The sequence below is a fragment of the Drosophila suzukii genome, chromosome 3, assembly GCF_043229965.1.
Source record: "Drosophila suzukii chromosome 3, CBGP_Dsuzu_IsoJpt1.0, whole genome shotgun sequence".
In the NCBI taxonomy this organism is placed as follows: Eukaryota; Metazoa; Arthropoda; class Insecta; order Diptera; family Drosophilidae; genus Drosophila; species Drosophila suzukii.
Genome location: NC_092082.1, coordinates 72,616,541 through 72,640,760, shown reverse-complemented (window position 1 = coordinate 72,640,760; position 24,220 = coordinate 72,616,541). Strand labels below are relative to the sequence as shown.

At 37.9% G+C, this 24,220-nt stretch overlaps 2 protein-coding genes across 9 annotated transcripts in view; one reads left to right on the top strand and one right to left on the bottom strand.

Moving 5' to 3' along the window:
- pum (pumilio) overlaps positions 1-24,220 on the bottom strand; it is a 188,216-nt gene that overhangs the window by 104,321 nt on the left and 59,675 nt on the right. The window lies entirely within an intron of this gene.
- LOC108006973 (uncharacterized) lies at positions 15,057-16,596 on the top strand. The gene is made up of 2 exons (XM_065865334.2): positions 15,057-15,220; positions 15,273-16,596. The coding sequence occupies exons 1-2, from the start codon at positions 15,090-15,092 to the stop codon at positions 16,396-16,398; spliced, it is 1,257 nt and encodes a 418-aa protein (XP_065721406.2). The 5' UTR covers positions 15,057-15,089; the 3' UTR covers positions 16,399-16,596.

Genomic DNA, 24,220 nt, shown 5'->3' with positions numbered 1-24,220 from the left:
TGTGTGTGCAGATTTAATCAGCAGCAACAAAGTTACCCAACCGCAAAAAGTATGCAAAGCAAAATTATGAAAAGCCAGGGCGAGAAAAAAAAGAAAAGGTAAACAGAGCGAGCAAAGTGAAAGTGACACGCCAATGACGGGAAAAATGAGCCTCATCAACAAATATTGAAGAAGCATACTTAGTGGCAGGAAGATCCAAACCAAACCAACCCAACCCAATCTCCTTCCAGCAGATGAGCCAACTCATTTGGAATTTTCTCCGGGTATTCTCCACTCATTTTCCCTCGGAAATCAATGGGAAGTGCTGGAGGAAAAGCCGACAAATTTGTACCAGCATTTCATTCCCTTCACTCTACTTCTGGCCCCCTTTTGTCTCTGCTGATGTCATTGGAGTCGCCTCAAATAGACCGCAACCGACCAGTTGACACATCCCATCCCATCCCATTCCATTGCCCATTGGACATAGGCTGAGGTCCTCCGAAGACGACGTACGGATTCCATCCTGTCTTCCCACTTTAGTGCTGACTGAGTCAAAGTGAATCCTGGCTAGAAACTTGTCACAACATCTTCTTTTTTTAACATTTTTTCTCAAAGCTCATTGGAATTTTTGGGATGCAGCTACATCCGGGCTAATACTCTTCAGATTAACACCCGATAAATGGATTTAAAAAAATTTCAAGCCATTTTAAGGATTATAATATTGTAGATCTATCAGAAATACTATTTTAAATACAGAAGAAGGTTTTTTCAATTTTCTGTTTTTCAATACCTTTTTGTGGTTAGAAACTTGTCACAACATAGTTATTTTTACCATTTTTTCACAAAGCTCTTTGGAATTTTTAATATGCAGCTACGTACGATTAAATACTCTTTAGATTAACACCCAATAAATCGATTTAAACAAATTTCAAAGCCGTTTTAAGGATTATAATATTGTAGATTTATCAGAAATATTTTTTTGTAAATATAGTAGGTTTTTTAAATTTTCTGTTTTTAAATACCTTTACGTAGTTAGAAACGTATTACAAGATGGGTTTTTATACCATTCTATCTCAAAGCTCATTGGAATTTTTGGGATGCAGCATCCAAATTCCTTAGACTAACACTTAATAAAAGTATTTCATATTGTCTTAAAACTTTAAGCTATAAGAAATATAATATTGTATTCTTTTTTAAAATACAGAACTATGTTCTTTAAATTATCTTTTAGAATAACAAATAAGTTGGAGACATCTTGAAAGAGCATCCCCATCTCTATTAGCCTACGATTCCTGTCCAAACACTGGCTTTTCCGAGGGACAGTTTCCCTCGACTTTAATAACTTTAAGCAGCTACGGTCAATTTAATTTTCATGGCAGGCGGGCAGAAGACTGGCGGCAGTCGGTTTGGCAAAAGGACCCAAAAGATGGACAGGGAGTACGTATATGTATGTATCCTGCATCCTTGCACAAGGCAGGCGACAATTTGAACGAACATATGGAGAGGAAACGCTCACAGGAAAGAAGAAGAAACAAAAAATGTAAAAATAAAGAAAAAAACCGAAAGCAGCAAGAGAAAAAGTTGAAAGGAAAACTTGATTATAAAGCGATGACTTCACACTTTGCTGGACTACGGATAAAATAGGATGGAGGCGTCGGGTGGTTTTAGGACATATAATTTTCCTTTGGCCTGGACAAGGACATTGTGCAAACAGAGGCGTGTTCCGAAAATGGGTAGAAAGGGATATTCTACTGTAATTTAATACTTTTCTAATATGTAGTTGTCTCTCTGTGCGTCCCTCTTCTTTCCCTCTCCCTCTCTTTCTTTACCCCATTTTCCGGGAAAGAATTTTAATAGAATTGGTAAGCTGAGATGGGTATACCCCCTGTATATGACCAAAAAGTAGGCAATGAAATTTGAAAAATATGCTTGGTTTGCTATCCCCGTCTTTATCTTGCATCCTCATGCTTTCTCTCTCTTCAGTAGGTCATTCTCGAAATGGTTAGTTGAGCTTAAAGTGGGCGAATGGAGGAGTGGGTAACATAAAGCCGCCGAAACAGCAGAAAGTAAAGTCAACAAGTCGTCGGTATCGACAGACTTTTTTACGATGTCAAAGGATTGGCAAAGGGTTGGTTGGTGTTAAGGGATAAGTGATTGGATTGCTTAGGATGGTTATTTTAAAGACTTGAAAACATGTTTTGTGGCTGGGTACATAAATAATAGTGTGTGTATTTTGTCAAGGGGAATTAGTGGGTTTGCATGTGGTATCTTATGAGTGTCTATTATAAGAAACGAGTTATTTTTCTATATGAACTGATCTAAATTGAGGTATTGAAGTAGAGTTTTGTTTACTAATAATAGTTAACATGTTTTTTATATGATATCCAATTTCAGACTCATTAAGTTTGCAATACCATAAAACCATTATCTCTTTTGCGTCATAATTATTACACTTTTCTTTCAAAATGGAGCAATTAGATTTCGTTTCTCGCAACCCATAATGAAAAATAGAAACAAGCTCTTCCAAAGTGTTTTTCTTAGGGGGTTTCCACTTAACTACCCGTTCGTTTTCTTTCATAGTCTAGTTAATGCCATGTCTCAGGCTACGTGTCACTTTCCGCAACAAAAACCACTATGCTCGATATACAATAGCGACAATTTGGCAAAATAAGAAGCACTAGCCGAGGTAAAAAAAGAAAAATGTGGAAGCCAAAAATAAAGTCATGTTTAATAGCGCACAAAACACACCGTAAAAAGGCGAGAAGAGACCACTGAAGAAGCACAAAAGAGGAGTGTTGAGCAAAGTACAAAAAAAAAAAGTGAATGCAAAGTTATTTGATTAAGTCACTTAAGGCGAGGCGAAAAAAAAAGTTGGGAAAAGCGGAAAAACGTCCTTTGGCAAAGCTAGTTCCAAGCAGAAAATAGCACTGCAATTAAATGTGTATCGAAAAGTAAATATATTGGATAGGTATAATTCCAAAATTTTTTGAGCGAATAGAATAACCTTTATTTTCTCATGTTTCGAAATTTAATATGATCTTTAAACTTTAAAGAATTTTTTAACCTCATACTTTCCAATTTTTTTGAGTGCATAAGTAATACCACTCAGACAAAAACAGGGACTTAGAGGTTGAGGGCAGACGTGGGATCTCCGCTCTGCATGTAATATTGACATATTGAACAAACGTGCGGCCAGGCCAAAAGTAAAATTGGCGCAGAGAAAAGAAGAACCCATCGAAAACGCAAGTGCAACAGAGACATCGCAGACAAGGGGAACTGAGGACTGGCTTTACCCCCTTTTCGATATAGACGAACAGACAGGCGGGACTTAAAGGACTAAATTCATATTAAAAGTACGCGTTCAGCAGACATGACAAGGACCAAAGAAGAAAGATGGCGAGCGTTCCACCAGCGGAAATGATGGTGATGTGAAAATTTGTATAGTTATATTATGTATTGTTTATAAATAAAGTTGAAAATTAAAAAAAAATCTTCTTAAATTAAAAAAGAAAAAATTTTAGAGAGGCATTATATCTAAGAAATATAGAACTCTGAAACATTTAAATAATAATATATAATAAAACATTATTTACTTCAAGATAATTAAATATATTTTTATTCAGTTAAGTTAAAATATATAAGATAATCTTATAACATTTAACCTTGTAAATGAAATATTTATTATTTGTTTATTTGAAGTTTATCACGACACCAACTCTGTGAAAGGCGCAAACCGCGCATAGTTGGTGGTAAAAAAGGGAAATAATTCTAAAATATATTGCCAGGGACTCGACAGCATAGACGCACGTACATTCCCTTTTTCCAGCAGTTCTTTACCACCCCTCGTTTTACCACCATCATTCGATGGCTTCGTCCTGCACCGGAAGCTGTGGGTAAGAAGAAGAACAAGCAGAAGTAACCAGCTTCGAGACACATTTTCTAATAATGCTCCAGCGTCACGTATTAATGCGTTTGTTTGTATCTTCATTTTACCCGCTGGCATTTTAATGTATTTATTTTTTTCTCTCGCCAACGCTGCTCCCCACTGGAAAAAAGGGGGAAAAGCTGAGAAAATGGCTAGTGAATGAAAGTTGGGGGTCTGAAGTTTTCTCTGGTGGTTTTTTCGGGCATGTTTGAGCATGCGACACACTCGTCTGGATAATAATGAAGTACGTTTACGTGTAAACTCTATCTAATATGTATGCTAAAAGCTTCGGCAACCAAACCTAGCGAAAAAAAATCAGAGAGTAGGAAAAAGGAGCAAAAAGACCCACGAGGTATATTTTTCTATTATAGACGAGGTGACAAAGGGGTAAACAACATCAGGAGTGGAAATTAATTAGAGCTCCTGGCTAGAATCGAGTGCCAAGTTGCTGCTTTATCTCGGGTATTTGTGGCATTCGGACTATTGGGAATAGGTGGGAAAATAGCTGGTGAGAAAGAGTAGATGATTGAATAAATAATGAGTGAGTGTTGGTGGTAAATGGAAGTGAATAATGAATTAGGGTAAAAGGAGCATAGTCAGTGTGAGAAATTATTTATTCATTTAAATATGTTTGGTATTTTAGTTAATATATAATCACGACAAACACTTTACTCTATACAAACAATAGTTTACACTTTAACCCTTTCATCAAGAATTTAATTGAAAAATACATGGTCAGTTCAATTTAAACTAGGAATTATGATTTTGCATTTGCATTCCCCGCCTTTATGATTACTCTTTTGATCGGCTTTTGCATGCCCAAATTCACTGCTGTTGTGGAAAGTCTAGTCCTGGGCCTTATATACACATTAATTCACTTTTGCATGAAAGCCACTTTACACTATTACCCGCACAACAACTCAGGGGGTGGCAGGGGGTGTAAGGATGTGCCGTGGTTATTGCAAAACTGCGCAACGTGGAAAAATTCATCAAGCGCAAAATAACATTGCATACTTTATGGCGCATTATGAAAACACACGCGCTAGACTTGAGTGTGCGGGTGGGATGTTTTTGGGGCGTTTGGGGGGCGAAATTTGCGCTACATTTACACAAAAACGTTTTAGAAAATGTGCAGAACATGGCAACCCTATCCTTCAGTCTGCTTCAACGTGCTTCTCCACCGCACACACTTAAAACTACAGTTAAAATTGGTAGGAACGACAACGATTAAATTCTCTCTAAATTTTTTAAGATGCATATTTGAATACCATGTCTTGAATAGCTTGAAATAATCCAACTGCTACAGCAACATTTAATTTTAACCCATTCTTTAATGTCTTAAAAAAAATTATAATAATTTTGTTGGTGCTGAAAAGTATGCTAACCATCTTAAAAATAAAGTTTTAAAGCAATTTTACTTTAAATTACTCTTTAAATTAGTTGCGGGATAATTTTTATATCTTCGTTATTTAATATTCATATTGTTCTAATAACCTGAAGTTCAATATAGGTAATCCTATGGATAGTTTACTGTTTTAAAACCGTGGAAAACGCAAGCCAGCAGTTAACCCCGAAAAGCTCCACGCCCTCTTAACCCCCGACAGCCCCGATGAGTTATGCAGATAGCACTGATGATGATGATGATGATGATGATGACGAGAACCAGACACAGAAAATTTGAGAGGGCAAAAGTGGGGAGTGTAAACAGAGCAACAATCATGGCGACAAGGACGATGATGATAATGAAAACTGTGATAATGATGATGATGGTGGCGCGTCGCACTAGCTGACGTCAGCCAGTGCCATCCCAACAGAACCCCATTGCTCCGACATTCGTGGGATATTTTCACCATATGGCAGAGTAATGATAATAAACTCCTAAAAACACAGAGCCACGAACACGGGCGGAAAGTGGGAAAGTGGGGCGGAAAAATGGGAGGAGGGGGAAAGCAACAGGAGACGGGAAAAGTGTCGTCATCGTCTTCAAGGATGTCACTCCCTTCGTATCTGTGGAAAAAACAAAGTGAGGCGGCACCGAGCGGCTGCAACCATTGCGGCAACTTGGCAACTCTGCAACTTGGACTAACGCCCCAGATAACGTCAGTTATTTTCATTCAATTTCAGGAACCCCCCGTAGATCCGCAGAAAAATGCGCATTTTGTTTGATTTCCATCCGTCAGACTGGTTGGAAAATTTAAGCAGCAGTAAATCTCAACCGGAGTAGAAAATACTGCGGAATAAACCGAAACAAGAACCGGGTTAAGTTATGGTATACGTTGTGCGTTACACAAATTCTAATTTATAACATTTTTGCAAAAATTCATTGCATACTTTTAAGCAGGAAAATTGTTGGTTTAATTTCTGTGATGATTTGAAACTTATAATGAAAATTTTTACAATCATTTCGGGTTACTAACTAAATTTGTTATTTTTTAATTAGCTAACTTAAAGTTACCCCATGATATTAAAAGCTTTTTTAGATTAGAGTTGATCAAGTCTCCATTTCCTGGCCACAAAATGCATTAATATTTTTACTTAACTACTAACTAACAACTGACAAATGCAATTAAAAATGTGCAGAACAACTCAGTCCCCTCATTGCCAATAACAAGTTGGAAATAAAATGTGTACAGGGGAAAAAAATTCTGAACACTTTTATATTACAAATTCTTTGATAATGAATGAAATTAATGTCATAATTTTCTCCTTTTTAAGACTTTCAAGTAGAAAACAGAATACATAGCTTTGAGATTGTATTAAAAATATTATTTTTTAAATCTAAAAAGATTTAAATTTTCATTTTTTAATTGTAAACAAAATGTATGAAGGTATAATTAGTTGAATATTTTTTGTGCATTTTTAGTGACACTTTTCTCCTGTGCAGAGCAGACCCAGAGAATCATCATCATCAGGAGGACTGGGACATGGCCATGAGCGCTTGGCTAACGTTGTTTCATCAACTCATCGCCAGTATCCTTCGGCTGTAACTGCTCCTTGGCCCTGTGACTGCTCCTGCTCATGGTCCTCTTTCTGCTCCTGCTGGTTTTTCTGATGCTTTCGCTATTGCTATTACGGTTGCTGTGGCCCCGCAGGCGTTATATGTAATTGCATTTTTTAGTTTTAATGGAGCGTACACAACGAGAGGAATAGGAACCGGCTAAAAGGGGAATTGGTACTGAACATCCAACTGAACTGAACTGAACTGAACTGAAATGAGGAGCGCGCTAGCCGCGTTTCCCTTTGGCCAGAAGCTCTCTCTTTCGCGCTGCGAATGTAATTAATTTGTAACGTTTGATGACAAGCTTAATGGCCAGCAGTCCAGCTGGGTGGGATGATCGGTGGGGGAGGAGGTTGGAGGTTTTGTGGGTGGAAAAAGTGGGGTAGAGGCAACCCCATGGTGCGTGTGACAGACTGGATTGCATAGGGCCAGAGTATCTAAGGGTTGGTCCTTAATAGTTTTATAATTGATTCTGATATGATTTGGCAAAATGAGAAAAAATCGAAAAACAAGGGGAAACAAAATTGCAAACATTAAATTCGATTTACAGTTCATTTACAGGGGGGGTTGAAAACTCAATTGAAAATTCGACATGCCGAGGGTTGCCTTTTTACGAAATTCATAAGTAATTGAAGGGATATTTTAATGCTGGAGATTAAAAAAACAATTTTAAAAATGTATCCAACTTCGATTCACCTTAAATAAATTATAATGCTTGTTCTGCACCAAACATAGCTCTCAATAGTTGGCTGATTGCCTTAATTTAGCACCAAATTCCAGGCAACATACCCCGGGTTACCCTAATAGACAGCGACATGATATTAAAGCCAAGACAAACACTCGCAATGGGGCGCAGACACGTGCAAAATGAGTTAACAATTTGCATGCAAATCTGCGCCGACAAGTCGCCTAATGTTAACCCATTAAGGCCGTGAAAAGCTGTCGTCGGCTGCCCTGAAATCAAATTGTCGCCGTCGTCGCCTCGTCATTGCAGATTTTCCAGTTCGTTTCCCGCCAACGTGGGGGAAAAAGTCACATTAGATGACTTCCCAGCGATATCATAATGGGCGAAACTCTGCGCATTTTTCTCTCCCTCCTAATGATGCTTGAAATCAGTGGAAAATCAGAGGGGGTCTTACTAGGGGAGACAGATCAATCAGCTACGTTTGGGAAGAGTAATATATTTTAAAACGATCGAAAGCTACGTAGATTAATAATGTTTAATGTCAATTATAGTTTTTAATGAAAGCATTAAGTTTAGTTATTAAAATATTAAATAACTACTTTTAAGTGAGGAAAAACTATTAAAATATTAAGATCAATCAGTTAGGATTGGTTAAAGAAAAATACATTAAAACGGTCTAAAGTTACGTAGATTTCATATTATAGGTTTTGCCAAATTTAATAACTATTTTGAATTTATATATTTCTTTATATTTTTTGCTATTAACACTATAAACATTGGTTTTAATATAGTAATAACTTTTGTTTAAAGACTTGATTTATTTGATATTATAATTTTTAATGGAAAAGTTATAAAGTTATAAAGTAGCTACGTAACATTTTCATAAAGTTTAAATATGGGTAAGTTTACTGGCTTTATTGAAGGAAATTAGAATGTATTTTTCCTCTTTTTTTGCTATTTTGGAGCTTAATCTATTGATAATCTCTGGCGTTTTAAAATATTTATAATTATTTTGTGCATTAATCAAAGTGGCGGCGTGAAAACGCTTCAGACATTAATTGGAATCGCCCCGAGGCGGCGAGGCAAACAAACCAGAGTTGTCAACTCCATCTCTATATATCCATCCATCCAAAACCCGCCCCGCCCCGAAACCCAACTGCCCGCCCCTTTTCACACTTCAGTGCTATCATCGGGTCTTCTTCTTCTTCTTCAACTCCAGCTTCGGCTTGTTCTGCTTCTTCTACATGTCGGCAAAGTTTTTTGATATCATGAGTGTGGTTAGGTGCGCTGGGCAAAAAAAAAAAAATACAAAAAACGACGGAGAGGCGGGGGCACTGAGGTCGGAGTGAGTCTACAAAAGTGTCACAGCATAAAAGCACAATCTATCCCCTACCAAACCCCTTTTGATACCATCGTGGTTCTTGCGCTGTGTCCACTCTGAAAAGTGTGAGAATAATGTGGACACGGTGTGGCAGAGGAACACCCAAACAGACACAACAAAAAAAAAAGTGCACACATACTCTGGGCATTCAACCATTGCCGTGTCATTCACACGGAGACAAACTTTTATCGCTTCGTAGACTACACCTTATTTAAGTCTATTTGTGATACCCTATAATAGGAGATTATTTGAGTTTATTGGCCTATCATATTAAAAGTAAATAGTTTTTAAAATTTTAATAAAGACTTGAAGACATTTTAAGAAAATTAACTCAATATAAATTTTATGCAATAGGTTAAAAACCTTTATTTCTATCTTTTTTTCAGGACCTAGTTAGAATTGATACCCAAAAATCCCCTTTTCTAATAGACCTTTCCCAACCAGCTTCTAGTATTCCTTTTTTTTCTGCGGGGGAGATAGAAGACAACTTTTTCGTGCCGAGTTTTTAGCAAACTCATTTATGTAGTTCTCGCTTCATGTTTACTTAAAGTTGAACTCGAGTGTTGTTTTTACAAATTGTTATCCACTGTGTGTCGGTTTTGGTGTGTCAATGTGTGCGTGGTTGTGCGGGTGTGTGGGTGTGTGTTCTAGTGGGCGGCAGACGAAAATGGAAGCAGACAGTTTGGGAGTCACTGCGGCCGTTTCAGTTCAGGAGTCAGTCGAAATTCAGTGTCGGTTTCGGGCTTTGGTGTTGACCTTAGTTTTTCCTATGCCCTTCTCCACTTTTCCTGGTTACACTGGATGTTGTGGATGTTGGTCCATGATAGTTTCAGTTTAGATTAGTAAACATTTCTAATTAATGTTGAAAAGGCGTGCCATTTGACCAGCTTGAGGGGAGATTTTAAAGAAGAAATTGGATTTGGTGCATGGAGAGAAATCGCAATACGTTTGCATATTTCAAATGAAAATTACATTATTACCTTATCTTAATAAGAACATTTATCCAATAAACGTGCCCAATCATTAGTTAACATAAAACTAATCGACCATCATAAGACCATCCGCTTGCATTAACGACTTTAATCACTCCTTTAACAACTTAAATTGCACAAACTTCAATCGCCGCCCCTCAACTCCCATTTACATTTTCCCGAAACTATAACTTGTGTTACCGCTGACGTAACCCAGTCAAGAAACCCATCAAAAATAATATTAACACCATACTGGATCCACTCTTAGCCGTAATAAAAAAAAAACGAAACGAACGAACATATGTATCCGTTGGTGTCAACAGTTTAGTACAGACAGCGAAGATAGCAAGTGGACCCCTAAGGAGGACCCTCATCAATTTTATTTATAGATTTATTTATGCGTTGTTCGCAGATCGAGCAGTTGATTAATTTAATTAATCAAATACACATTAGCGGCACGAACCATCCCGGATCGAATGAAATCAACTCTCGCAAAAATCATTATGAAAGAACACAAAGGAAAAATAAATAGTAGAGGAAGCCAATTCGTTCAATGAACTTGCACCCGAAGCCAAAACAAAAAAAATCAAATCAAATCGAATGTGGCCAATTATTATGCTAATTATCGTGCGACTTAATTGCCTACTTGTTGCACACACATTCTAGACGCTTTTTAGACCATGGAAAGTTGGCTTAGAAAGTTGCCAATAAAGACCCATTGGCCAATGACCCAAAAACAGGCAAAGAAAACTAAGGAAAATCCGTGCTGGCAGAGGAAAAACCAGATCTTCTTACTTCTTTTTTTTTTTACAGCTTGGACAAAAATTGCAGCAGCATCAGCAAAAGAACAGGGCGGTGGAAAAAGCTGCAGACAAACACATGGAGATAATGTCTTTGCATGTTTTCTGCCATTGCAAATCTCGGCGAAGCCGAAAAAAAAAAAAAAGAAAAGAAGAAGTAAACCCCAACCAGGAAGCCACAGCCAGAAGGCCCAGATGTTCAGGCAGACAGAGGTGGTTAAGCGGGGGGAACTGGAGTTCCCAACCAGTTGAAAGCCGAGACCAAAGAAGAAGGGGACTTTAACATTCACGGCGGTATCTTCTGGCCATTCAAGTGTGTGTTTGCATCGTTGTTCTAGGCCAGTTTACATAGCACAACTTTTGAGATATTGACGCTGCACAAAGAAAAAAAAGAGCAGCGAATAAAAACTCACGATGCTGCTAACGAATACGAGATACTTCAGGTTGATAGTCAAATGAAGTATAAGAAATGTTATGAAAATATTACTAAATATAACTAACTTAATATAAATATATCTATAACAAAAAAGAACTATAAATCTTAGACTTATAGATAAATTCCTTTTGATTTCATACTCTACAGCCCATAAACCAATTACCACTATAGAACCAACCACATTTAATGGTCGAAACTCTTGCCACTTTATTCAAGTTATGTATCATCAAAGAAATCCCAGCGAATCGCTTCAATTTATTGCCATCGATTGTAATTATTCAAATGGCTGGGGCTAAAGTTTTTGCTCTATTTTTTTCCTCGTTCTCGCTCTTTCTATCCCTCACGTCCATTTCCATTTATCAACTTCTTATTCTTGCTGCAGCAAGTTTTTCCAGTTCACTTGGAAAACTATGCAAATTGTTTTCGGAACTTTGCGGGTAATGAGATGGATGGCAAATTGCTTGGTGTAATAACCACAGTTATACAAGCACTGTACAGTTAAAAATGCATAGCAGTTGGGTTGGGTTTAATAGGCAGTTAGGATTATTTTTTTAAAGACAAATACTTTATTGAATATTTTAAAATGTTAAAGTGATCAATGGCTTCTATACGATAGTGAGTGGAAATTTATTCTACTTCATAGTTTTTTTCCATCTGACTTTCCATACAAAATTGGCCCGTGACCAATAAAGAATTGTGGACAAAAGTACAAAACAAACAGAATGAATAGAACTTGCTAAACAAACAAACCGCCCGGATATGATACATGAGGTGAAAAGAGGAAGAGAGAAAAGGGGGCGGGCTTAACACCCCAAACGTGACATCATCAGTTTATAATTTTAATGATTCCCAAGAATGGTCAGCGCCAATCCACACTGAGGTCTACAAATTGCTATAAAATGTGAATGAAAAAGCCAGCGGAAAAGGGAATGAAAATGTAGAAAGGTATAAAGACTGACGATCAAGGTGGGCATTGACCCAGGTGGAAAACTGAGACCCACAACTACTCATGATGGTACTTAATATAATAGTAAAGCAAATGCTCGCATAAACAACAATTAAACTTAAACGCAAAGTGCGTAACAGCAGAGAAAGAGACGGAAGGCGGTAACAATGGTCAAAAGCAAGACATTGACCCAGGCTTTGAGCCAAGACACAAACCACTGGCATATGGTATAAGCAAAAGCATCATTAGCATACTGAAAAGCCATACAAACGATGCAAACTTGTTGCTGGCTCACTACGAACATGTTGTTGAGCTTGGCTCAAAGTTAAGGCCAAGGTCAGACTGGCAACATGTTGCCAACCTACAGATTAGTTGGGTTGAGTTATAGGGAAGCTATAGGGTTTTTAAAATATATACCTTTATAAAAAGTCGTGAAGTGGCTAAATTATTCCAAAACTAAAATATATGCCTTTCTATTTAAATTTATTTTTGCAGGAACTAAATGTTTCCAACGAATAAGCAAACAAAGTCGATTCCTTGGCAATGAAAACCAGTTGGACTGATCTACATATGTTGTATACCCAATTGCTACTAGTAACTCTGGAATCCCCAGGCGCAAAAAGATACGCCGGGGTCAAGAGTTGCACTTCGTGAAGTTGCTGGTAGCATTAACAACAACATCTATGGCCATACACTCGTGTTAATGGCTTTGAGGAAAAAACACAAAAACTCCAACGGATGCCGGAAAACTTTGGCTAAGACCGAAAACCACTTAAAAAAGGTCAGCCAAAAGTCGCAACACACACACACAATTTGCAAGCATAGAATGAGAGGAAGCTGAATATCATCTCTCCATCCCAAAACCATTTAACATGCTCCTTTCGTGGGCTCGAATAAAGAAACTTCACCGCCCACTCTTTCAGATTCTTTTGCCGCCCCCCATTTCCTATGATTTACCCAGCCCCCTTTTTTTATAGCTCTCTTCAAACTAATAATCATGATTTGTTAATCTTTACGCTGTTGTTCTCTCCTCACTTGCTAACTTTTTTGCCTTTTACACTGACTTTAATGTATGATGATTGAATAAGATATAAGACTTTTATACTATATATGATCTAAAATTATTATTTACAAAAAGTAACTATTAAAAAAATATCTATATTATCATGGGTATATTAAGTGTATGTTTTAATATAATATAATATTATAAACATTTCTTTTCATATTTTATTTACTTAGAGTTTAGGGGATTCCATGTTCTCTATAAAGAAAATTCTTTTCATTCGTTCCTTCCATTTTCACGTCATATTTTTGTACATGTTCTAAGCTGCTTGGATTTAACGGTGGATGATTGTGATTTTTTCTGTCGGTTGTTAGGTGCTTACTACGCTGACGGATGCTATAGTTATTTTTCCTGTACTTGTGGCTGCCTTTTTCACGCATTATCGTCATTATCATCATCATTGCGAGAGATGATTACCCGAATGCCGCCAACTATTATGGATGATGTAAGTGCAAAAAGCCATTGAACGCTTATTATTTTTTCACCTCTTCTTTTAGCCAGGTTTTTTTTGCCCCCTACCCCACTCACTTTACTTAACCAATAAACGCGGAGCAATAAACTGTGAACAGACTGTGGCTAGACATAACCTGGAGAACCTTTCACGTTGGCCTGGCTTCCGATCTTAAATGTTAAATTCAGGCTAAGCAGCTTAAGACCTTTTTCGGTTGGGTAAAAGTTTGTGGTTATCCTTGAACGAAAACACTTTCATTGACTCCTCGTTTCGGCTGCCAAAAATGCGTTGGTTGGTTGCGGAAGGGCGGCAGAAAGGGACACATCATCCCTCCCCCAAAAATTTCCTTCACTTTTCATCTGCAGTTAGTGGCTTGGAAGTTACTTGGCTGCATTTTCTGTTTAGCTGCGTTTAGCTTACCAAGTCTTTTTGGCACTTTACCAAGGTTAAGTAAGACTTTCCCCCACCTACTTGCAGAAAACAAAAGCCAAACTGAATCCAGCAAAAATAAGTGATAAAGAGTGAGTAAAAGAGGACATAAAAGGGGAGCGTGGGTTGCTTAAGATTCAATTCAAGGACTTCAAGTAAAAGTCGTTAAAGTAGCGGATAACTATCATGGGAGATAGTAAAACAGAACCTTTAAAAATGTTGCCTCATGGTTCAAACTTTTGAGGTGATTACTATTTATGATGATAAGATAGGGGAAAATGTGGGATGGCTTCTTCTCTCTTACCTTAGCGCATAGAAATTTTTAAGAACACTTAGTTCTTGAAATTACTTTTAGCAGATGTGTTCTGAATGAAAAAATACTTTACTCCCAAAATATTTTCCAAATATGGACGACTTTCTGGAAACCTTGTTAGCTTTTCAGGGTCTTCGTTTGGTATGCTCCTATTTGAGCATTTTTCCGGCTTCATATAAAGCTATACCGCAAAGAAAGAGACCGCCTGAGCCAGACAGAAAGAGAGGGCAAAGCAGGACAAATAGAAAGAGACAGGCAGCACGAAATGAAGTCAGCGAGCAAAGTGCGTAAACAAAAACAAATAGATGTAAATTGAAATTGAAAACGTTACGCATGCGCCGCTACTCCAACCAAACTTGACTGGCGCTTTCCATGGAAATCCGCATGTCTGTCGTCTGTCGCTCGACTTTCAAACCTATCGAATATCAAAGATAGAGAGAGCAAGAGAGATATCAAAGGAAGGAAGTCAGAGGGAGTCGGCGCCACAAATTGGAAGCTGGCAAATGAAAATCGCAATTGGAAACGTGAGGTTGAGATGCACAGTTCTCCTCCTTCAGCCACCCAACCCATCTTTTCCGTTCAGTGAGCACATCTCATCCCAAGCCGATGAAATTGAATCTGCTCCGGCTGCAAGGCAATAAAAGTGGGCGACTGACCAGAGAGATGCGTCACAAGTCGGTCGACAGCCAGCGCACACATAAGTTATGGAGCCATGGATCTGGATATCCTGAATCACCATTCGTCTTCCACCGTTCTCTGGATCGCCATCTATGGCACATGGATCCTACTGCTCCTGAACTTCGATGGTTGCCAGGCGGTTCCGGGCGGAAGTAGCGGGGAACGGTAAGAAAAATACATATGTTTGAAGACCTAAACCTAATATAATTCATTCCAGCGTCCACATACGTCTTCATATGCCAGAGGTGGTACGTCAGCATACGCATTTCCACAATGTCTACAAATTACCTCGAAAAATACACCCAATTCCGGCACCACCACCCACAACGATCGCTACGTTGCATCCAAAATTCCCGGGAAAACCTCATGTTCAACTTTTGGGCTATACAACATCAGTGGGAAATTCTGGACCAATGGTACCCAATTTAATGCAGCTAATGGGCACAGCAGCCACGCCCACTCTGATGCCAACGCCCACAAATTTGATGCCCAACTATGGACCTGCATTGTTCGATAATTACAATCAGGAATCGGCTTTGAGTGCAACCACTACCACAACGACAATGAGACCTCCAATGTTAAAGATGGCCAAGCAGCAGCAATTGCTACAACAAATTTTCACACCTCACAAAACTGAAGATGAAGATACTTCCGCCGAGGATAATCAAGTGGAGAGTAACTCTTTACTCAATAATAATTTCCTTGAGGCTCTGCAAAGGGAATATCTTTCGAAATTCGGTGGACGACGCAAACGCAAGAAGTCTAGTTCGAAGCTTAAAAATCCAATCAAGGAATATTCAAATTACTTCAAGAGTAAACCGTATTATTATCAAGATGAGGATCTGTCGGAAAACTTTGAAGATTATCAGGATGAGCTGCCACAGCATGAGGATTACGAGGAAGTGATGGTGATGAGTTCGCCCAACAAATATGGTGAATATTATCCATCAGGATCGGAGGAAATGGATCAGGATCATGCCCAGGGTTATGATAGTGCTGTGGCATTTAGCGGACAGGATAATAGCATATCGCCATCCCTACCATCAATGGAAGATTTTCTAAATGATGCTAATAACCCAGTGTCTGGTTATGGTGGAGGTGGAAACTTTGATCCTTACAGCAACTCCAATGATATGATTTCCCAGCCTTGGCAGCCTTCCTTAACAAGCCCCACTATGAGCAACAGTTGGTCGAAACCCACTACAAATTCCAATACCAACTCCTCAAAGGGACATAAATCTAGACCCGTTAGATCTAGGGGTCGAACTAAAGTTCGATATGTCAAGTTGATTACGCGTAAGAAACGCAAAAATAACATTCGTACGAAAAGATATCGACCATAACTTAAAGTCGCTTCTGAATTATGGTTTTTCAGTTACTCTATGTAGTTTATGTAAATTAATCTGTTAATTATTTATAATGAAATCCAAATATCCGTCAGTAAAAGTACTTCCTTTTAAGGTAAGTAAGGTAAGTAACAGATTTTGTTCATTATTTTACGATCAAGTTTAACTTAAGATTTAGTTGGTTAAAAATCTAAAAAAAAAAAAAAATTTATGTCTTACCCCTTATAAATATTTTAGAATAACGTCGAAAGTTCTTTAAGCCCTTACCTGAAATGAAAAAGAATGAAAAGGCATTTAATAAAATATAATAAAGTAGAAACCACTTAATTTAAAACATTTAAAGAGGTTCTGTTCTGTTTCTGTAGGAAGAGGGTGACCCAGAAAGCAAAAAACAAGTAATAGAGAAATACATTCCTTTAAAGGGCTTCTTTGATTTCAATTCTGCGGGTTTTCTGACTAAAACAAACTCTCATTAGATGCGCACACAGGCTGTAATAGAGCCAAACTAAGGGAGAAAAATCTCAAGGGTGGGAGTGAAGAAACTACCCCATAAACAGAAACCAGAAACCGATCCACCATCCAGCCCCATTTTCCTGGCCAGCGAATAAAGTGTACAATTAAATGGGCAGTTGGGAGGCAAAGGGGATTCGAGCTAAGCAAATAATAAGTACGAATGCTAATAAAATTCAATTAAAGGCCACAAAATTACAATAAAAGTGGGCACAAAAAGGAAACTAACTCTGCCATCGGCCAAGTGCAAAACAACGAGGAAAGAGGGGTGGTATGGCCCATGAAAAGTCAAAGTTAACGACTCATTTGGCCAAATTGAAGTCATAAACTAGAAAGCAGAGTAAGAAAGGGTAATTCAGGTCTGCCTTTCTTAGTCATCTAAGGAAAAACGTAAGAAATTAGTTAGGAATTTTGTATACCTATTACTAACTCCAAAACCCTTTAAGAACAAATATTTTCAAAAATTAATTTCAATATATAAGTCATTTTCAAGGACTTCGAAACGTTGAAACTTTTAAATATCATTCTTAAATCGATTTAGCCCTGTATTTATCAAGTAATGGGTATATAATATCTATAATATACATGTATATGGAAGAGATCCAAGTAGGTGACGAAACAAATGTCCAAATAGGGATTATATGTGGGTGTTACGAAGGATGAACGCCAAGCTTTGTTTATATGTGTCTGTCCCTTTTTCTGCTCTTTCACATTCTTAATTTTCTGATGGTCATATTTTTATTTCATTTGGGCTATAAAAATGCTATGAACATCTAGACTGAGTGAAAGTGTGATGGGAAGACATTTTCTGCATACTTTGGGGAGCAAGGAAATTAAAAGCGTGTAAAGATTTTCATTTGGCTGACCCATACCAGGAAAATAAGAGCAAGGACATTTTTGGGGGGCCAGTGAAGCACATAAAGTGTTGATGTGCCAACCATATGACATTTATTGTTTAGCCGAGACGACAGCGAATGTTTTCCAGAGCTTTTTTGGGGGGGGTTTTATGGAATTCTGGGATAGAATCTGCGGGGCGGGATGATGAGGCGCCATGTTTATTACCCCCAACAGATGGCATTGAAAAAGTGGGAGGGGCACGGCAACAAGTGGAACACATTTCTCCTCAGTTTTCCCCCCACTTCTCGGAGAGATTTATGGGGCGTGGGCTTCGGGCTGATGTCATAATATATAAATGTATTTGCGATTAAAGTCGTTCGCGTTGAGCCTGCGAAATGATCAATGGCTGTTATATAACCAAGAATAAATCGTTGACAACGGGGTCAAGAGAAAAATATGGCGACAAAAAACTAATGGTTAAAAACTGGGCCTAAAATGAAAAAGATGTGTCAAGAAAAAAGCGTTGGGAAACTATTTAATACAAGGGAGCTATACAATTTATTGTTTGTTTCCATACAAATTTTACTTTTAAATAATATTAATACAAATGTTAAAACAATGTTTATAATACAACCCCAAAATGTTTGATTGAATCAAATATTTTCTGCACTGTCGGCACTAATTTCCCGTACAAATTGCCTTCACTTAAATCCCCAACAATAAACGCGCTTTAACGATTATGTTTTTTTTGCGAATACTTTTATTTGTCATTGACGTAATTGATTTTCTCGAAATAATGGACAACAGAGCAGTCAGAATGACCAATATTCTACAATATCCGATCCGTCTGCCTGAAATGACAACTTTATCTGGCCACAAACACACGGAATGAGAGAAAATTTTCCATTTCCTCTTCGGTTTTACTGAATGCGACATAAAAATGGCACCACAACAAAAAGTGGAAGCAAAATGTTGATATCAGGCCGGGAAAACCCTACGTTCTCCTTCTTCTTTTCAATCCAATTTAACACTGAAATCAACATCAACTTTATAAGCCTAATAAAAGTTTTATATATTTCCCTTCGTTTATGCCGTAAAATAATCGCAAACAAGAAAAAATTAATTTTCCCCATTCAGCTGGGGAAAAATGTATTCTGGGAAAATGGGAAAAAATAAACATCATTAGCAGCGAAACTTCAAGGAAAATCATGTGTCATGGAGTGCAGAAAGAAAACTCTTCTGGCTTGGCTAATTTTTAGACAAATGACTGGAAATCTTCTCTCCAAACAATTCATTAATTTAATTAATTTGTGGCAATTAAATATGGTTGCACAGGCGACAGCACAAGGGGGTTGAGTTTTGGCCCAGTCATCATCCACTCAATGGGACAGTCATTTGTTAGATATAAGCAAACTCAAGCATATTGCCACCATCTATATATTCCACTCGCATGTTCATCAATTCCCCGGAGAATCTACGGGGCGAACTTTAGCACTTTTCTCCATTTGCTGGGTGTGGTCTAGGGACCAGGAAAAACACACCACAGCACCCGGCTTAAATGGGTTAAGTGCTGGCGATAAACACATTTGCAGTTCAGGGGAAAAAAGGTGAAGAAGCGAGCAGTCGACACCCACTAAAGCGAACCGTATGCCACAAAAATGTATTGTCATGCCACGCCCCATTCTCAACCACATTCGCCCAAAGATCAAGGGGATATCAAAGATAAGATAAAAGGGTCTTAAAAAAATCTTTAAAAATGAATAGAATCACCTTTAAAATATATTTTGTACAACATAAACTATTTTTTTTACAAAATGATTTAAGAAATTTATTGAATGTTAATGAAATTCTTAAACGTTTTAGAGGGTTTGCACATTTTAAACCAAACATCAACTAAGCAAAAGCCGCATTTAAAAAATAACATTAAATCTTACAATAATATAATTCTATAGTTCCATTTCATTAAAGTGCATTCGTATGACTTCACCTTTTTTTCTGGTTGATCGTGTTGGGAAATATATCTATCACTCAAACTGACTTAATTTGCATTAAAGTCGAACGCCTCGCTGTCGACTTTTCCACCAACAGATGCAATCCATGTAATCATCCGACAAACCGCTGGACAATAAAGCAATTTAATTAAAATGAAAAGTTCTCCCCCAACGAAAACGAAGTGTGTTGGGCGGGCGAGTAAATGAAATACTCGGGGGCATTACGACAAATGTATTACAAAATGCTAATTAAATGGCAGAGAAAATTGGGCCAAGCCTCTCCTCGTAATGGAAACTAAGCTAATCACACCCCAAAGGGGAAAATGGGAAGAAAAGCTGTGGTGGGGTCGATTCCATTGAGGATTGCACAATGTAAAAATAAAAATTACAAATTCCTTTCGCTTATTTGTGACAATTAAGTGCAAATTACACATTCTGTGTCACACTTATACATAAGCCACTGCACACATCTGCACGCACTGTCAGTCTACATTAGTCAACAAGGTTTCGGTTTGAAGTGGGACCAGAACAATATATACAAAGAAAATTGGAGTGGGTTTGGAATTGAAATTTTAGATACAATATATGTATAATATAAATAACACTACAAAAAATGATCTTTCTTTTTAAGATTAAAGATATAACACTTTCTTTTAATCATCTTTTCTCTTCCTATTTTCTGAATAATTTATATTTTCTTATAAATCTAGTCACAGTTTAGAGCTGCATTCTTCTGAGGAAGCATCAGAGTTGACATTTTGACGATAACAATTAAAACGAATGCGTGTCGCCGCTGTGGTTTCATCACCAGGAACCGCAAAACAGATGGAGAACTGCGGCAGACCCATATGATGACGATGATGATGATGGCAACGTCTGCTTGGCCGGAAAAATATAAATAAAATGTGTGTATGCGTGTGTGTGTGTGTCTGATGCAGTGACAGTTGCAACAACAGTCTGCTGATTATGATTATCGCTCGCAAAAGCAAAACCCCCAGTATCACTCATATAACTTCCCATTCTCCTCGCCCCATTTTGCCCATTAAGAGCCATAGATCCCTCATGGTCCATCATATCTGGGCATGGTTTATACTCTCGCTTCGGACAGCTGTGATTACAACTTTTCTGTTTATGTTTTGCAATTGTGTCGCTCTATATATGAATGTATGGTATGGTATGGTATGGTATGGAATGAGTTTCTGTCGGTTTTTGACAGTTATGATGGAGAATTGTGTGTGCGGCATGATGCCAGAGGGCAAGGCACTTTAAATGTGACGCACACAAAAACAGTTGCAATCTCTAAAATTGAAATGCAGTCAGGCGAAACCGATAAACACAAAAGAATCGGACATGATATGAAAGTTTTGCAAAGTTGCCAAATATGTGGCAAAACCTGAGTTTATTGTACATAATGGGTTATACAAATTGTTATATATTCAAAGTAAAACTATTGATATAGTATTGAACTATTTATGTTTAAATTAAACAATAATATTAATAATCCCATGTAACAATTTAAAATACTTTAATCTCTCTGACTTCAACTGCTGTTTAGTTTACCAATTTCATTAGACCAAATCGAAAAACAATTTCAATCTCTTATCTAACCCCGTTCCTCATTCCATGCCTTTGCTTTCATGCCCTTATCACAAACATGCGATACATTGTTCGCCAGCATTGTCAATGCATTTTCAACATATCATAAAAGTTGACAACGCTTCTTGACCCCCGACATTTCCAATAGCACACGCAGACCCAACTCAGACCGCACCGAAAACCCATTTCCAAGAACCTTGAAGTATTGTTTACGCAAAACTAAAAGAGAGAGCAAGTGCCCTGGCGGTGGGGTTAAAGTTTTCCGTACAAGCAAAAATAGTGTAAAAATCAACTGAAAACAACAACTGCTGTGAAAATAAAACAGAGAATGAATTGTATTTTATATATTGCCTTTACCCTCTCACTCATAGGGAAAGGTATATAAAACACAGGCTGCCAACGCCCCAACAATGCAAAAAAGGGGCGGTGGAAAAGGAGGAGGGGCAACCGGAAGAGGTCACCAGGAGAGGCCTGCGTTCAAGTGCCCTATCCATATATCATCCGGCCGAAGGAAAAATGTATTTTTTATTTTATATATATTTCAACTCTGGCTTCGGCAACAACTTGTCCTTGAAGCGATCGGACAGCAGTGTGAAAAAGCAGTGGAAAACTTTTGTCATACGGTGGTGGGCGGGGCGGCGAAACCGGAAAATTGAAAAATATGCACGGGTGGGGAAAAAAGTTTTCCATCATCACACACTGGCGATATGCATTGTGGAATTCGTTTGGCGGTTAAGCTAACAGAGGCCCATAAAATAGTTATGAGGATAACTATGTCAAGTGCAGCCCAAACTGAAAGTTAAGCATTTAAAGGACTTTTCTTGTTTGGGTAAGGAGTAACGGAAGCGATTGTAAATTGTAGAAAACCTCGGATGTATAATAAAGATATTTATATCGAATTTAAACTTTGTAATTTAAATATATTAGTAGGGCATTTTTTCAGTATCCAATCCTTAACCTAATAAAAATATTTCCCTTAAGAAATTCCCCTTCAATTTAATGACCATAAAATGAAAATGATCTAGGGGCAATTATCACTAAATACTTGAAAATTATCCCCTAAAGAGATTTCAAAATGAAAAGGCAGAGGAAAAGTTTCGCCTGCCCTTCAAAGTATGCAACGGCAAATGAAGTTCACCTTTTTTTTTTTGGCTGATGAGGAATGTCCTGGAGTTTTCGGGGGACAGGATGGTTGGTGGGTTTATCAACACTTCCGCACGACGGTGCGCATACAAAAGCTGCAGAATTTACGCTGAATAACTGGCATAAGGACATAGATACACACACATACACGTGCCTGCATGCAGGCAGGCATATCCTGCTACTTTGCAGGACATTGTTTGCGCTTTGATAACGCACACATGCACACCAATACAAATTCGCTGTCATTACTACTATGAAAATTGCACATGCCATGGTTTTGTGTTTGACTAGAGAGAGAGAGAGAAAGAGACAGAGGCAGCAGAGTTAGAAAGGGAGATAGAGCTTTGCTGACGCTGCAGACAGCAACAGCCGCTATTCCTCTGGCCACGCCCCCTGCCAGCCAACCGCCCTCTTATCCACCATGTGGAACAGCCAACAGTCAAAACTATTTTTCGCTTGGCATTTCAAGCATCTTATGGTTTTATTTCGACAAAAATTCGCCCCTTAAATGCGCTCGGAATAGTCCTTGCATGCCAGGACACAAATGCTCATACACATTGAAAAATTCTGTCTGTATGTCGACAAGAAAAGTCCGATAAGATGTATTGACAAAAACATCATATCGAAAAAATCGATAAGTTTGATATATCAAAATTTTAAATATCGAAATATATCGTACTTAGCCTTTAAATATCGATATTATCGGAAGATATCGATTCTTAATTTTTTGGTGTTTTCTGTACAACTTTTCAAACAACTTAATTGGTTGAAATTGGACCGATATACCCAATACATTATTGATATATCAAATATGATATCGATTTTTTGTGAGTATATATCAACCTACAGGTCATAAATCGATACAGTATCGAACAGAACTTAGATGGAAATATAAATGGATGATCGATGTTGGCAAAATCCTCAAAAACTATGGATTGTAATTGGTATTGTTAAAGTAATGATATATTAGAAGGAAAGACCAAATTGTTTCATGTGTAAACGGGCAGTAAGACCCAGCGACGGACACAGACATAGTCCAGAGTTTTAGCTACCAACTGGTCATGGTAAAGCCATGATGATGATAGCTTCCGTTTCGTTCGGCTTGTGCTCTACCCACTTCCGTTTCCCGCCCAATTCATTCCGCCCCATTCCATTCCGTTTCGATTCGTTTGCCATTTTCCTTGGCCATCTGCTGGGTGTTAATTCATTGTCATGTCCTTTTCATTACGCATACACTCGCAGGCGGGTCCTCTTTAGGCACTGCTTGCAGAATTTAGTGAAATATTTGCACAAATTCTTTCAAAATTAAAACCCAAGGGAGGAAGCATGTAAGATAACTAGGGCAAACTGTTCCTAATTTGCACGTTAACACTTTTCAAATTTGTAAGGAATCATTATAATATTTAATAATACATGTGTTTCAGCACTTTTATTACAGGATCTAGTTGAAAAGAAAACTCTCCTAAAAACCAACCCATTCATATCTCCGTTCTGACACTCAGTAAAGCCTATTAAAAGGTGACCCAACATAAAGCCCCACGATGATACAAATAAAAGACCCCTTTGAGCACGCCCATGAATCACCAGGCAAGCAAATAGAACGTGAAATGAAATTAAAAGAGCAAATTACGCTTTTCAAAACTTGAACAAATAAATATAAATATCAAAGGGGGGACCAAAGGACAAGGGAGGACAACACGGAGTGTGGGTGGGGGTTAAATTTATCTACAACTTTTGCCTAA